The sequence below is a fragment of the Lathamus discolor genome, chromosome 1 (genome assembly GCF_037157495.1).
Source record: "Lathamus discolor isolate bLatDis1 chromosome 1, bLatDis1.hap1, whole genome shotgun sequence".
Taxonomy (NCBI): Eukaryota; Metazoa; Chordata; class Aves; order Psittaciformes; family Psittacidae; genus Lathamus; species Lathamus discolor.
The window spans coordinates 85,569,491-85,583,823 of NC_088884.1; the positions used below are offsets into that span (position 1 = coordinate 85,569,491).

General features: G+C 37.4%; 1 protein-coding gene across 1 annotated transcript in view; it reads right to left on the reverse strand.

Annotated features, from left to right (window-relative positions):
• Window positions 1-513: 513 nt before the first annotated feature.
• The window catches only part of ETNK1 (ethanolamine kinase 1), a 37,109-nt gene continuing 23,289 nt past the window's right edge, over window positions 514-14,333 (reverse strand). Inside the window, exons 5-8 of the mRNA XM_065684406.1 lie at window positions 12,569-12,652; window positions 11,159-11,319; window positions 8,842-8,915; window positions 514-7,058 (exon numbers count right to left, since the gene is read on the reverse strand). Coding sequence (XP_065540478.1) covers window positions 6,986-7,058; window positions 8,842-8,915; window positions 11,159-11,319; window positions 12,569-12,652 — 392 coding nt within the window. The 3' untranslated portion in view covers window positions 514-6,985. The remainder of the gene's footprint in view (window positions 7,059-8,841; window positions 8,916-11,158; window positions 11,320-12,568; window positions 12,653-14,333) is intronic.

Sequence of the window (14,333 nt, forward strand, 5' to 3'; positions counted from 1 at the left end):
TGGAGCATAGACTTCAGCCCAAGGAATGTTTTCCTCAGTAAATTTACCACAAGCAACTGCACAGGTCAACTCAAGCCCAAGAAAAATCTGTATCTTGGGGAAATCATTCGCTTTAGAGTACACAGCCATGATGGAAGAAGCAGAGTTCCCAGTGAAACTGGTTCCCCATAGTTAACATAGTCCTTGTGGTTAAACTTCTGAGCAACCCAAACTTTGTATGCTCTCCTTCACTTCCTCAATGGCAAACGATCCCTCTGGACAGCCATGTTCCATCCAATTCCTGCCTCCCTGATGTGAAATTTTAGTGGTCAATGACAAAGCCTATTAAAAATATGCAAAACTGTTAAAATAACTTTGTGCAAACCAAATACTGGCTTAAGACTTTTATTTTCAGCTGGGTTGGTAATCCAACAAAGAGGTATGCATCGGAACACAAGCCAAAAGCCTTTAAGAACTCCTATTAAGTGCTTTCAAGCCTGAGAGAAGCCAAATAATCACAATATATGCTAATGGTGCAGTTAGAAACAAACTTTATTGTTGCAGTTTGAAATTATTTACAGAATATAAATCTCTTTGAAAGGTACATTACTTCATTTAATCAGTGGTAGAAGGCCTTATAATAGCTTCAATAACATTTAGTTCAAAAGAAATACAATTTCACTCCAATGGATAAATGATGCATTTAAACTTCACAACATACAAGAAGGGTCATGGGGACTTTTAGGGTGATGACAGTGCTATAAGATGACAAACACTTACTTGTAAATTGAGCTAATTTAATTCACAGGACATAAATGGACTCATGTTTAGAAGAGCACTGAAAAATATGCAGTAACAAAAGAAATGACACAAAAGAGAATATATCCCTAATATGCTATGGCCCTGTTTCTGCAAGTAAAGGGTTTTAGAAAGTTGGATCAAGAGGCTTGAGACAGAACCAATCAATCTAACTTTTAAGTCATATTTAAGAAAGACTGAATACATTCTTGGTGCTGAGACTATTCAAAGCACTTGTGTACAAAGCAGCATTATTAACTACCACAGACTGCATTTAAGATACCAAATGTTAAAAGGAGTATTTCTACCAAAAAATGATAATCTTTCACACACTGGAGACATAACACCTACCATTTTCTGATAACACTTAAGAATTACTACTACCAAAAGCTTAGAAACATAAGACTTTTTTTCCAGTTCACGCTGCGTTTTATACAGTATTTTTCAGGTTTCTCTTCCATAGTCTCTCTCACCTTGTGCTTTGCAGGGATCTTTATGTGAGGAAAAAGACATTTCACATAGGAAAAATGCAGCTGCAACATCACAAAACCAGGCTGGTGCAGTACCTGAAGTTATTTCTCATTTATGAAGTTATTTATTTTATGAAGTTATTTCAGGATTTATTTTCAAAGTTTGGTAGATTTCAAGTAACTTGTTTGCTTTCCAAGTGTTCACTCAACTTATTTCCACCAAGTTCTCTCTGCATTATCTCTACAAACATCACATCAAGCCCATTTGGAAAGGCCACAAATTAAGTTCCACATCATAGGGAACCTAAGACAGCAGCTCAACAATTTTAGGCAGCTATAGAAACAGCTGATGTAAAATCTCAAACCAGAAGTTGAGTAATCTGGTGGAGTCTGGCACCTGTTCTAAGGTCATAATGGGTCTCATGGCCATTCCAGTCAGTTTTCTGATGTTTCACAATAAAACCCTGTATCAGTGACAGTGGTGCAGACCACTACTGATGTACAGAAAAAGACCAACACACACTTAAGGGCTGCAAATTAACTACATAAGAGTTTGGGGGTTTTAAATTATCTTTTGGAACATTTTTTCCCTCTCCCCCCAGGTTGACTTGTTTCCTAATCACAGAACTTATCTCTACAGGTCAGACCAAACTGGAAGAGTCACTTAAAAATACACAAGGCTTTTTCCAGTGTTTCATCCCATCGCTTAGATGGAGCACCTCCATGCAACTGGCATGTGCAAACACTCCGGAGGTCTGTAAGCCACAAAGTTTGGATCCATCCAACATGTCCCATATGGATTTGTGTGGTTTCTCACTGCCAAGAGCCTCCTTCTTAAAAGTTGTGTGTCTGGCTAACAGAAATCCTACTGTGTACAAGATCACAGGTTTTTGGCTTTTTATATCTTTTACAACTAATGAAGGCAATTGACTTCCAGCCTATGGAAATAAAATGGGCAGCAGGGGGAAGGTGTAAGTATCAGCTGCAGGTTTGCTCAGCATCAGCCTTGCATAAACTCAAGGTCTGATCACATGCTTCTGTTCTACTACTACAGTTACAACCTGCATGGTGTGGAAGAGATGACAGGAGACAGTAGCTAATTCCAGTGGTTTAGTAATCTAGCACACCTTAGAAGGCATCCAAGAACATCCAAGAACACAGCAAACTATACAAAACCATGGAGACAAATCAGGACTAGACAGCCACCTCAAACACAGAAAGGTGAGATGAGGCAAACCTCCTCTGCAAACTGCAAGAAGGACTATCTCAAGCAAGAGATTACATTCCACTGGGTTATGGAACAAGCTTATTTGATCAGAGTTACCAAAACTGGTTTGAAGACTTCTTTTTGGGGAGGAGTAACAAAAGAGTACTCTGCAAGCTTCTGTTAGATACCAAAGGCTTTAAAAAAAGAGCCTGAACTTCATTTTGAAACAAACATTACCCTTTGCAATTTGTTCTCACCCATAAACCATGCAAGCAAATAAGCATATCTAATACCTTGCTACATCAGAAATTTAAGCTAACAAAAAAGGGCATGGGCACAGGGAGGAGGTGGAAAGAGTAGCACACAGGGAAAATACCTTAGTTACGTTTCAAACAGTCTAAAAGGGCTACCAAAAAGCCTAGTGTGGCAGAAAACATGGCAGAACTATTTTTGCAATTCGGGCATTTCTCATGAACATTTACAAGTGAACAACTAATCCTATTATAACGCTACAGCCACCAAAAATCTTTTAAGTTGGGGAACTTCTATTACAACTAACTCAATTGCTGTCACCATGGGAGTGCACTCAATTCAACATGCTCCTGTTTAGAAGTCACCATCATTCAAGAATGTATAGGAAATTTTTGGAAGTTTAAGTAAACAAATTTATCAGCTTTCCCTACACCACAGGTACTACATGGACCTCTGACATATAGTTTGCCCATTAGAACAGACTTTCTCTTCATCTTAGTACTGCATGAATTCCTTTATTCCCAGAATCATTCCCAAGAGCAAGATGACAAAAAAAAAGCTAACAGGGAAGAAAAAAAGAGACATTGGATGCCCAAGGCTATAAATGGATACCTTAACATAAAATTATTATGCTCTGTTACAGGTCAATTTAACAAGAGTTCGCACACAGAGTTAGATTTCTTCTTTACATCAGAAATTTCTACAAAAAAGGAGAGAATACAATGCAATACACATGTCCATAAATGCAAGATACAGTACAATTCACACTAATTTACAAACGGTTATTTACAGTGTTGTATATACATATACAGTCAGACCTGGTTAATGCAAACTTTTGTAAGTCCTTTTAAAATACAAATCAGAAAGTGTCAATGAAGGAATTCAAAGTTACATGACAAAAGACCAGTTATCATTCAGAAATCTTTAATGCTTCAATGACCTAAGAAGTTAGCCGTGGATTAGCCAGATCTGACTGCAGAAATGAGAAGAAAAAAATTCACACTATTCTGCTTTACAAAAGCAACCAGGCCACTATGGTCTATTGACTTGATGCTATTTATGCAAGAATGCCCTTACTAATAACCCTCTTCATATTTACAATATAGGTTTAACTACAGTAAGGATTATTAGTTTCAGCATTCATGCCCTTAGCTTAACATAAAGGCAACAGAGTATCTTCTTGGCAAGTCACAGTCAAAACTACTACAGGATGTTTCTAGAGCTCAGTCATTTGAAGTATCTTTACATTGCTATTGAAGAGACAGAGAAAAATTAACTGAAACAAGTACATGTTCTCTAGTTCGGTGCTCTAGTACCTAACTTACATTCAGAATGTCCTGTATTCACAGTTTCAAGCTACCTTACGATCTGCAATGCTATTGCAAACTACTGCTTCAAACTTAACACGTCTCGGAGATATCCCTTAACAAGTGAGAATATCCGAGCGCTACTGGCTCAAACTGATGTGGAAAAATGCTCAAGGTAACTGGCATATCATTTTGTAAAATGTTTTACAATATTTCCTTGGAACTTAACAGGAATTGTTTTAATGTGCATTTGTCTTGGAAGAAAGCTGATGCAAAGCAGCATTTCAGTGTGTAAAATGAATTCCAACATGCAAAATGATAAGCCTCTACCAGTACTGCAAAGTCAACCACTGTAACCTGTGATAACCCTTGTGCTTCTTTGAAGTGGCTCAGGAAAAACTTGCAGTATTTACTATCTGCTTCAAAGTGCTTTTATGAGATTCAGTGGAAATCCATTCCACAAGGAGACTGAGCTGCACTCATGAGGAACTTTGGCTCTACAGAAGCAAGCTTCCAACTCCTACAGTTATTGCTACTTGAGCTATACAAACAAAAATACTATTGAAAAAAATTACACTAACTCCCAACTAAAGGAAATACTGATACCTAAAAAGGGAATGTGTTCTGCTAACTGTTGGGAAAGTTAGGAGCTGTCAAGTGCTGGGTTTCCCAGGACCAAGTGAACTTTACAGCCTTTTTCAAATATTTCACAAATACAAAGCAACACTGCCAGAAATAAAGCCACCACTTGAAGAAAACAGTAGGAGTTTAAATATCTTTATCAATCTTACTTCCAAAGCAGATCTTGCTGAACTCAAAGGAACTACCAAGACAGCAGGGTATTACCTAACATACATTGATAATATCAACAGGGAGAAAGTACAATTAAAGTTTTCAGTGCCTTCATGAGCTCTAGCAACATCCTTGAAAACTGCTACAAAGGAAACTGTGTTTATTTTAACTATTTGTTTCTATCTAACTACCAAGAAAATTTATCCAGTATAGTAGCCTCCAGCTAATAACTGCTACTGAAAAAGGTTACAGAATTTCAAGTTACATAAAAAAAAACAAACCAAAACCAAACAAAAAATCCCAGTTCTCCCATTGGTATTGGGTTTTTTTAAGGTTTTGAGTAAAGGAAAGAAAAAAAAAAAGGAAACATTTAGAGATGAATATAAACAAGAATAAAAAAGTTCCAAACCTTGCTTTTGTAAAATAACAGAATGCCATTCAAAATGGTCTTTCAAGGTGAAAATTTTTCATTCACATAAATTTTTGTCCTGAATCAATCCAAGCTTCTGCAAAGCACATATGTGTATATATATATGTATATATGGATACACATATACACACATACACACACAGCAGTGTGCCACAAAGCAGTTTGGAATAAATATCTTTGCTGGGGGCTGTACAACAGACTCCCCACAATATTTACTCTTCAGGTAAGTTTGTGTTTGCACCTGTATATGCACACACACAGACTTTGTACATGTGGGCACTTATGTGACCAAAGTGCAAAGCTTTTCAGAGTATAATTAGAGTTGAGTACATGCCTGCCTAACTCCACACTGCCTTGTTGGGTTCTATGTTTCTGGTGTGGGTTTCTTCCCCTGCCTGCCCTCCCCCTTTCCAGATTTAAAGCCTCTTTTCCATGCAAACTTATACATTGTTTTGTTAAGTAAACATTTTCTTTTCAATTCACATTTTGCAATCCAGACCATTCTTGGTATAATAGCTTTAAGAAATAAAGAAAATCCATGATGATCAAAGCCCCATTGTTCAAGTCATGAACTTTTCCAGATTATCCTTCAAGCTGGAGACTTTGAAAGTAATCGCTGCCACAGGAAACAAAAAAACAAACAGAACAACAACAAAGAAGAAGAAACCCCAGAAATACCAGAATCTGCAATTACAGGACCAAGTATTTAAGACCAGAATCCAAGGTTAGAAGGTGACAAAGCAAAAAGATGTCAGCAATACACAACTGTAAACCTAAGCGTCTTACTCCCAGTGCAACAGGATCTCTGTTCACTAGTCTTCAGTTTAATAGTCCATTCTGGTAGACACTGCTGAAGCACATCAAATACAGACAGCAGAATAGCGTTCAAATTTAGAATCAAGTTTTAAAATCCGATAGGTTTGGGATAGTGGTCTTTTGCTTTAAAAGTACACTTAATAAACAAGCAGCTTTCCCACAGAATTTAGAGACAGTACATTGTCCATCTAACACTATGATGGTACATACCCTCAAAAGAATCTTAACGGCCACAGAACTTTCACGTTTCTATAGCTTAGAAGAAAAAAGAAAGGAAAAACCCCCGAATGTTATTTATCATTTCAGCAAACTCATTAATTTTGTACAAAGGAAAAGTACCATCATATGGGAAGCTAAGTTTTTCTTAAGGGAAAAAAAAAAAGGAGAAAAAAGGGACCAAAAAAAAATTCTCAGCTTTCTCCCTAGTTACACCACAGTGGTGATCTCCAGTCTATCATCACTCATTTTGCCTGTACACATCTAAAAGGTTAATATTCTCTGACCATGTTTTCTCTAATATAAGTTAACACAACTTCAATAAAATAAAAGTTGTTAAACGAATCCTTTGGAACAACTTCACTGTCTGCACCCAACTCTTTCAAAAAAACCTGATGAAAGCAGCAATGGAATCATGTTAAACTTATAATAAATAATTCTCATACAACATGTTAAATTACAAAGAAGGATTAAATTGCCATTTCTACAACTTTTCATAGATTTAGCAAGTTTCTAATCCATTTTATATCAACAGCAGTACGTATGCTCCTCATATTAAATTTAACATTGAAGGACTGTTTAGAGGCATTATTTATAAAGCAAAAACCACCAAGTGAGCATTAACAGAACTTCAACAAATGTTTAGCTTTTTTCCAGTATCTGTTCTTAGAAAAGATTCAGGGGTTCTCTATTCACTTGGTAAGTTTCTTCCTCTTCATTATTCGGGAAGAGTTAATGTCATGACCTCCAGCTTCATTTTGAAATACTGGTTAAAGCGAACAATCGCATACCTATTTAAAGGGAGAGAGATTTGAAGTTAAGAGAGGTAACTCCTTACATGAAAACAGCCATGATAGCTAAGACTAGTCAGAAGTCCACCTACTACCCTGTTTCCAACAGTACCCTGTTTCCAACACTGACCTGTAGCAGCTGCCAAAGGAAGAAATAAGAACACAGCAACCATATTATGGTTATTTCCTCACCACCACCCCTCAGTCCACCTTGCTGCAGCTTGCAAAACAGATGCTGTGCCAGGGTTATCAAAGGTAGTGCTTTCCGGTTTAATAGTTCTTAATAGACTGTTCAACAACTGACAACTGCAATTCCAGGTAATTCTGATCTTGATTATTGCAAAAAATGACTTTAAACTGACAAGCTTTTGGGCTCTACCACCTCTGCTTTAGCTTGGGCTGTTTTGCCATCTAGCGGTGACAAGTACTTTTACTCGAGAATAACTGATCACAAGAACAAACTTACATTTGTCCCAATTACAAAATAGCACAACTAAGCCTAATAAACTGGGTTAGCCAGTGCAAAAAACTTTGAAGTAGGATCTTATACCAAGCTGTCCTGGTTTTGAGCAGCAGCAGTCATTTTTCTCCTTCTTAGGAGCTAGTACAGTGCTGTGTTTTGATCTTTTGGCCTTGGAGCAGTGGTGATAACGCCGATGTTTTCAGTTGCTGCTCAAATGTTTGGTCTGGCCAAGGACTTTCTGAGCCTCATGCTCTGCCAGGGAGGAGGGGAGGCCGGGAGGAAGCAGAGACAGGACACCTGACCCAAACTGACCAAAGAGGTATTCCATACCACAGCACGTCATGCCCAGGATGTAACTTGGAGTGACCCGGAAGGGTTGGGACTGCAGGGTTGGAGGAGGTATGGGTTGGTGCTTGGCTGGGGGGAGTGGGGTGAGTTATTGGTCGGCTGGTGTTGAGGTGTTGTATTCTTTCCTCTTGTTATTTCTTTTATCATTATTATTATTGGTGGTAGCAGTAGTGATCTATGTTATACCTTAGTTACTAAACTGTTCTTATCTCAACCCGTGGGAGTTGCATTCTTTTTGATTCTCCTCTCCGTCCCTCCAGGAGCAGGGGGAGGGCAAGAAGGGGGGGAGTGAGTGGACGAGGTTTGTGGTTGGGTTTAAACCACGACACAAGCTAAATCATTTATTTTATCACCTTGCCCAGTCCTCAGTAGAGAGATGAATCCCTCTGCTTGTGGCCATGAAAGACCATTTTAAAAAAATGCCCAAGACACACATCTACCTAGTGGCTAACACCATTAACCAGCATCTCAGGAAATAAAACTTCACATTCATTGGCATTATAAAGACTCTTTAAAAAAATATTCAAAATTTCCAAGATCAACACTCCAGGCAATAAAAAGTAGATGAGCTCTTTTGTACAAGAGCCTCATTTCTTGACTCTTGCAGTAGAAAACATAGGTCTTGTGTCTGCCATAGGACAGTGCACTGACCACTTCACTTTTACTCTTTTGTCTCTCCAACAAATAATGCTCAGCACCCAAAAGCATTTGTTCCTCCAGTATGTCCCTTGCCTTGCTACACCATGTGTAGGGGCACATACTAATTTAGAGAACTTTCAGTGACAAAAAGCATAGCTAGCTTTTACAGTCTTGTTTTCTCTTCATTTTTAAGAGTTATAGTATGGTCACATTGATCAAGTCTGTTGCTCAGACCTTACAGCTTCTGGTAGCTGGAGTGCTAGACTAGGTGGCCCCACACATACCCCCCCCCGCCTCAAGTATTCTATGGTTATATGCAGCAAGCACACTTACCCTAGAAAATCAAAGTCAATGGTAGAATATTTGGCTTGAATTAAAGCCCACAGACCCCAAAAGAAGTGGGAAGCCTGAAATAAAAAAAATATATTTGGGAAAGATGTTATTAAAATCCAACACGTAAGCATATTCTCACATTGAAAGTTGTCTATAAAAGAAGTCTCAAAACCCAAACTTTTTTTATAGTTATTTCATACTTCTTGATCAAAGAGATTGCCAAAGTATTACAGAAATAATTACTGGCAATCAGAGGAATAAGCCCATTGGCCTACTGGCTCTCCATGTGTCATTCTCAGGAAAAATAACTGATAACCTATTTCATAAATACAACATTAAGTAGGCTATTGTACAACTATATACACTACATTAGAAAAAACACACAGAAATACAGCTATCATTTCTGCTGCTGCTAATTAACTATACATTATTTGACATGTATTCAGCTCTAGTGAGAATATGAAATTCCTTTTGAATCTTTGATTACAACCCTTAGGCCATTATAACTACAACTCACTTTCACTACTGACTTAGACAAAGAGATATGATCTGTAGCTATGTAAGAGAGCTTCTGACTCATCAGCATTTACATCATACATTTGTCATCTGTTCCAAACTTGCTTCCATTATGAGTCCAGATAAGTAGCCTGAAGGCCTATGCCCAGTTTCAGATTGAAAATATAAATTACATTAATATGTTTGTTAGTATACTTCAGATGAATAAATATACACAATGGCTTGATAGTCTCCTTGTGGAAGACATTTCTGGACTACCCAGGTTACAGATTATATACTTCAGACTTCTGTTCAGTAAACAGCTGCTTACAGTAATTACCTAAATTGCTTCCTGAAACTTGCATGTTAACACTTTACCAGAGGTGTAGAAGACGCATGCATGCACACACACCTGGAAACACCTTGAAATATCAACTACTGTATGTACATGCGAATCTATCCTGTACCTCTAGAGAGCTTCACCTGACAGTAAGCAGTTTGGCCTCTTACACCAGCATCCATTCACTTTAATTTGCATTTTCTCTTAACAAAGTTTCCCACATTAACTGACACAAGAGCATTTGGCAGTAATTGCACATCATGTGTGGTCCAAAGGCAGGTCTTTAACTGTTCTCCAAATGCAACTTTATCCTCTTAAACAGTAGTATGACCATAGTTCAAAACTGACAAAACAATGCTATATGTTTATATGTTTTTAAACAGACCACCAACCTACTTAATAGCATATCTAACTTTCCTAAATGAATGGGACAGCTGAATTCAACAGTAATAGTTGATATTTTTAAAGAGTAACAGCAAACAAGCTAGTATTCTTAAGGACTTGTTTAATAATCATCTTTCTAGAACGTTAACTGCATTTCCTCACTGCAACCATTAGCTTTTACCAGAAAACTGAAATACAGTAGCAATGGTGTGCCTGGATTAGTTAGAGGACTGAAACAAGGCCAAGCTGGCTTCTTAGCCTTAGTCCTCCTGTGAATATTTTGGCATGTTATTCTTCAGGAGAAAAAGCGGTCTACCTATCGGGCAACTGTAACATTTCCCATCACATCCTCCCAGCAAAACAAGATCAAGGCTAGATGGAAAACAAGAAAAATAATGTGAACCTGTAAAGTATCTTCAGAAACCACAGAGATGAAAATTGGAAAAAAAAAATAAAAGACTGCTTCTAAGTGTATACATAATTGGGACACTCAAAGACCCAGTGCTATGCCTATTTGACTTCTGGGGAACTGCAGAAGCGCTTTGCTGCAATTTAAATCAGTAAGGTGACCAAAACCAAATCTGAAAGCAACTCCCTGCTTGCCAAGACACTGCAGGCAAGTGAAGTTATGGCAGTACTGAGAGACTTTAGAGTGATCTAGTTATCTGTATTTAAAACAGATAATACAGTTAAACCACAATATATCCTAGTTTAACAAAAATTTTTCTCATTTTAAAAAGGCTTTTAAAGTTGGAAGATTTATAGGTCTTTATTAAGCACTACCTTGCTCTGTCAAGAAAAAAGGTCGTAAGCTCTAGCCAGCTCAGGGAACTTGCCATACCAATAGCCAGCCAAAGGATATACTCAGTAAAAGACCATCTTCTCATTTTCTGAATGCTCACTGGCTCTTTCACTAGGAATATTCTACAGAGAAGTTTTAACAAACATAGTAGAAATTTTCCATAGAACAGGCTAAGGAAGTTTTTCCTTTACATGATTACAGTGCTCTGAATAAGAAACTGGAAATTACATTTGCTCATAGAATAGCAGCCTTCTCTATAGTATTAAATATATTCTAATCAAGTGTTTGTTACTTACCAGTGCAAACTGATTGACTTGGACATATAGAACTTCAACTTCTTTTTCAGTGACTTCTGAGCCAAATCCTTTATATTCTTTGTAGGCCTCAAGGTAAGATCTGAGCCATTGTTCCTGTAATTTTCTGTTAGGATAAAGGCTGTAGTCTACCTCATTTACCCCTAGAGAAAGAAAAAATACCTGTTAGAAACTTATGGTATCCCAGTAATGAGATTATAATTACACTACTGGACTACTTCCTCCTTCCCCACCCCCAACACACATAGATTGATATGGATAAGCATAAATATTTAAATTTACTTTGATCTATCAGTTACATGCTGGCAAGAATTTCTCACACACAAATCAGAGCAATTAACATAGTAGAAAGATTTGTGCTGTGTATGTTTTCAGCCACATACATAAGTCTACTTCTATTTGGAGATTCAACGAGTCTGGCTTTGAGAGAAGCCTCAACAGAAAGTATTTGCATTATGAAACAAAAGGCATCCCAAACATATCAGACAAATTACACTTCATAGGAAAAGGGACTTGCATGCAACAGTATCCAAGGCTGAATCCAGATGTATATACACTGTCACCAACTAGGCTCATATTTGAGAAAAATGTATTAGATGTCTACCTCTCCTGCACAAACTATTAGTGTAATTAGAAGTTTTATCTCCATAACAACTCCTTCTGACCTCTTCTTCTTCCTATACTAGAGACAGTCACAGATCATACAGAGTCTTGCCACAAGTCAAACCTGGATCACAGTCCAATCCCACTAGCTATGATTCCCAAAGGATGTGAAATTCTTCTTAAGTCTTACTTTTATGAAGAGTGCAATTCCCTCATATCTAAACTCCTTACTGTGTCAGATCCACTTAAATATAGCTTTAAAAAAAATTAATAATCTGATTTTTACTGGATGCATAGAGAGTAGCAGAGGTGAAGTACAATTGTTCTTCATTGGCAAGGAAGACGCCACATGAGCCTGCTATTTGCAACTGCAGAACCACACAGTATATTCTCAATATACACTGCTGCAAGGGATGCATTCACAGTATTTCATTACAACAGGCTGCCTCTGCTGTGTCATTTCACAGAAGGATATTGTCAAAGCTGTGAGTTCTGTATCTAACTACTAAATAAACTTAGGACATGATATTCCTTTTTCTAGCTTAGTAGAGCTGCAAAGGAAGGGCACAACTGGCCTGCAAGATGAGATATTAACACATCTTGATACCTTCATGTATCTACATAGACAGAGAAAAAAGGAATGTGCAAACATTAGGGTTTGCTGGTGGGGTTTCTGTTTAGGTTTTGTTTCAGTTCTTGTTTATTGTTTGACTGGGGTTTTTTGTTTGGTTTTGGATATATATTTTTTTATTAAACCAGTTTACCTTTACCTCAGAAATCCACTTTTACCTGCAAATTCATTGAAGTGATTTCCAATGTCATATGCCAGGTAGTTGTATCCAGAGTACTCATAGTCTATGAACTGCACATCACCTATGTGAGACACAACAGCAGCAACATCAGAGTCCATGTCAAATGAAGTCATAGCCTTAATCCTTTGGTGTCCTTTGAAGTTTTGTGGAAAAACAGAGCACCCATACTTGTGCCGAGTCGTGTGCACTGAGACATTCCAGGGTAAGGCAGTGATTTTTATATTACAACTCCCATAAATATTCATTCAAGAAAGCTCTTAAATAATTACTTGGAGCTTATAGTTCTGTTTCTTAACTCTGAATAGCAGAGTTTCAATTTTAACTTCTACCACATGAGGGCATCCTCTACCTTCAAAATAAGAAGTCCAGTAGAGGATCTTCTATTTAAACTTTATGTAGAAATAGCAGATCAATTTTTCCCTGACTTAAAAGAACAGTCCTGTTTATTCTCACAAAAGTGTGTAACCGCAATTGCACCATGTTGATACTTCCTGCTTTCTCCAACCGCACTTACAAAGCAAAACTATTCTTAATCATTGATTTTTTTAGCTGACTTAAACTACTCTGAAGTAATCATCAGGCTCCTCAAGTCCTCAGAACTCTGAAACTATGTAATCCTATGTAAACAGGGGCTGTTAAAGCAGCAAACAGCCCCAAATGTTTCCAAATTACATTTACCTGTAGTGAAGCTGAGGAAAATGCTTCACTCAGGGTAATACAGCATTGAAGCTGCTCAAGAACATTTACAGCACACGAAACAGTCAAAGCATTAACAAGATATATTAGATAAAACTACAGCTCTTGTATTTTAAAGGAAACCAACAAAATTATTAAAAAACCATAAGAAAAGGAAACCAACAAAATTATTAAAAAACCATAAGAAAAGCTCATATGAGTTAACATATGAGCTCTTTGCATTAGAACATTAAAATGCAAAATCTTACATTTCCAACTGCTATGCTGAAATGGGCAATTTTTACTGTTGCGCCTTTCTCCCTCTGTACCCATTCTTTTGACAACTACCTACATATTTACTCAATAAAGCCATATTCCTCCTATTACAATGAACAATCGTAGCATTTTTTTAAGTCATGCTAACTTTCAGAATTCCAGGTCAAAAAAATCAAGAGTAATGTTAATGTTACATGTTTCCTAGACTAAGAATTCTAAGCATCTAATATACTGCCGTCTCCTTAAGGTTTATGGGTATCACGCATATCAAATACCAGTTTTGCCAAATAAATGTCCTGACCGAGTTATCACAGAACAACTTTGTTAAAAGCGTTCCTTCCTACACAGTTCATCTTTACTATATTTGAAATACTAACACACTAATGTTTTCCAGATGGATAAAACTTCTCATCTAAGCACTTATGATGGCATTGAAACACCACAACAAAAAAAAAAAAAAAATCACTTAATCACAATCCCCCCAAGTCAGAGTTTACCCTTATTTACACAGTAAAGGAGGACTGCTTACTAAGGTTATGATGTTAAACCTTTTAGGCTATAACAAGCCAACATGAAAGAGGCCTGGGAAGTGGCAAGCTCCTCCCAGGGAAATCTTTCTGGCAACGCAAAATTTAGGTTTTCCAAAACTGAAGGGACAAGAAATTTTACAGCAGCTGCAACAAGATCTTAGAATAATGTCATAGCTTAATTTCTGCCATTGCTTGACATCCATATGCTTGTGCTTCTCACTGGTTCTTCAGCACTACTTTTAAGAAGAAGCTCCTGTAAGC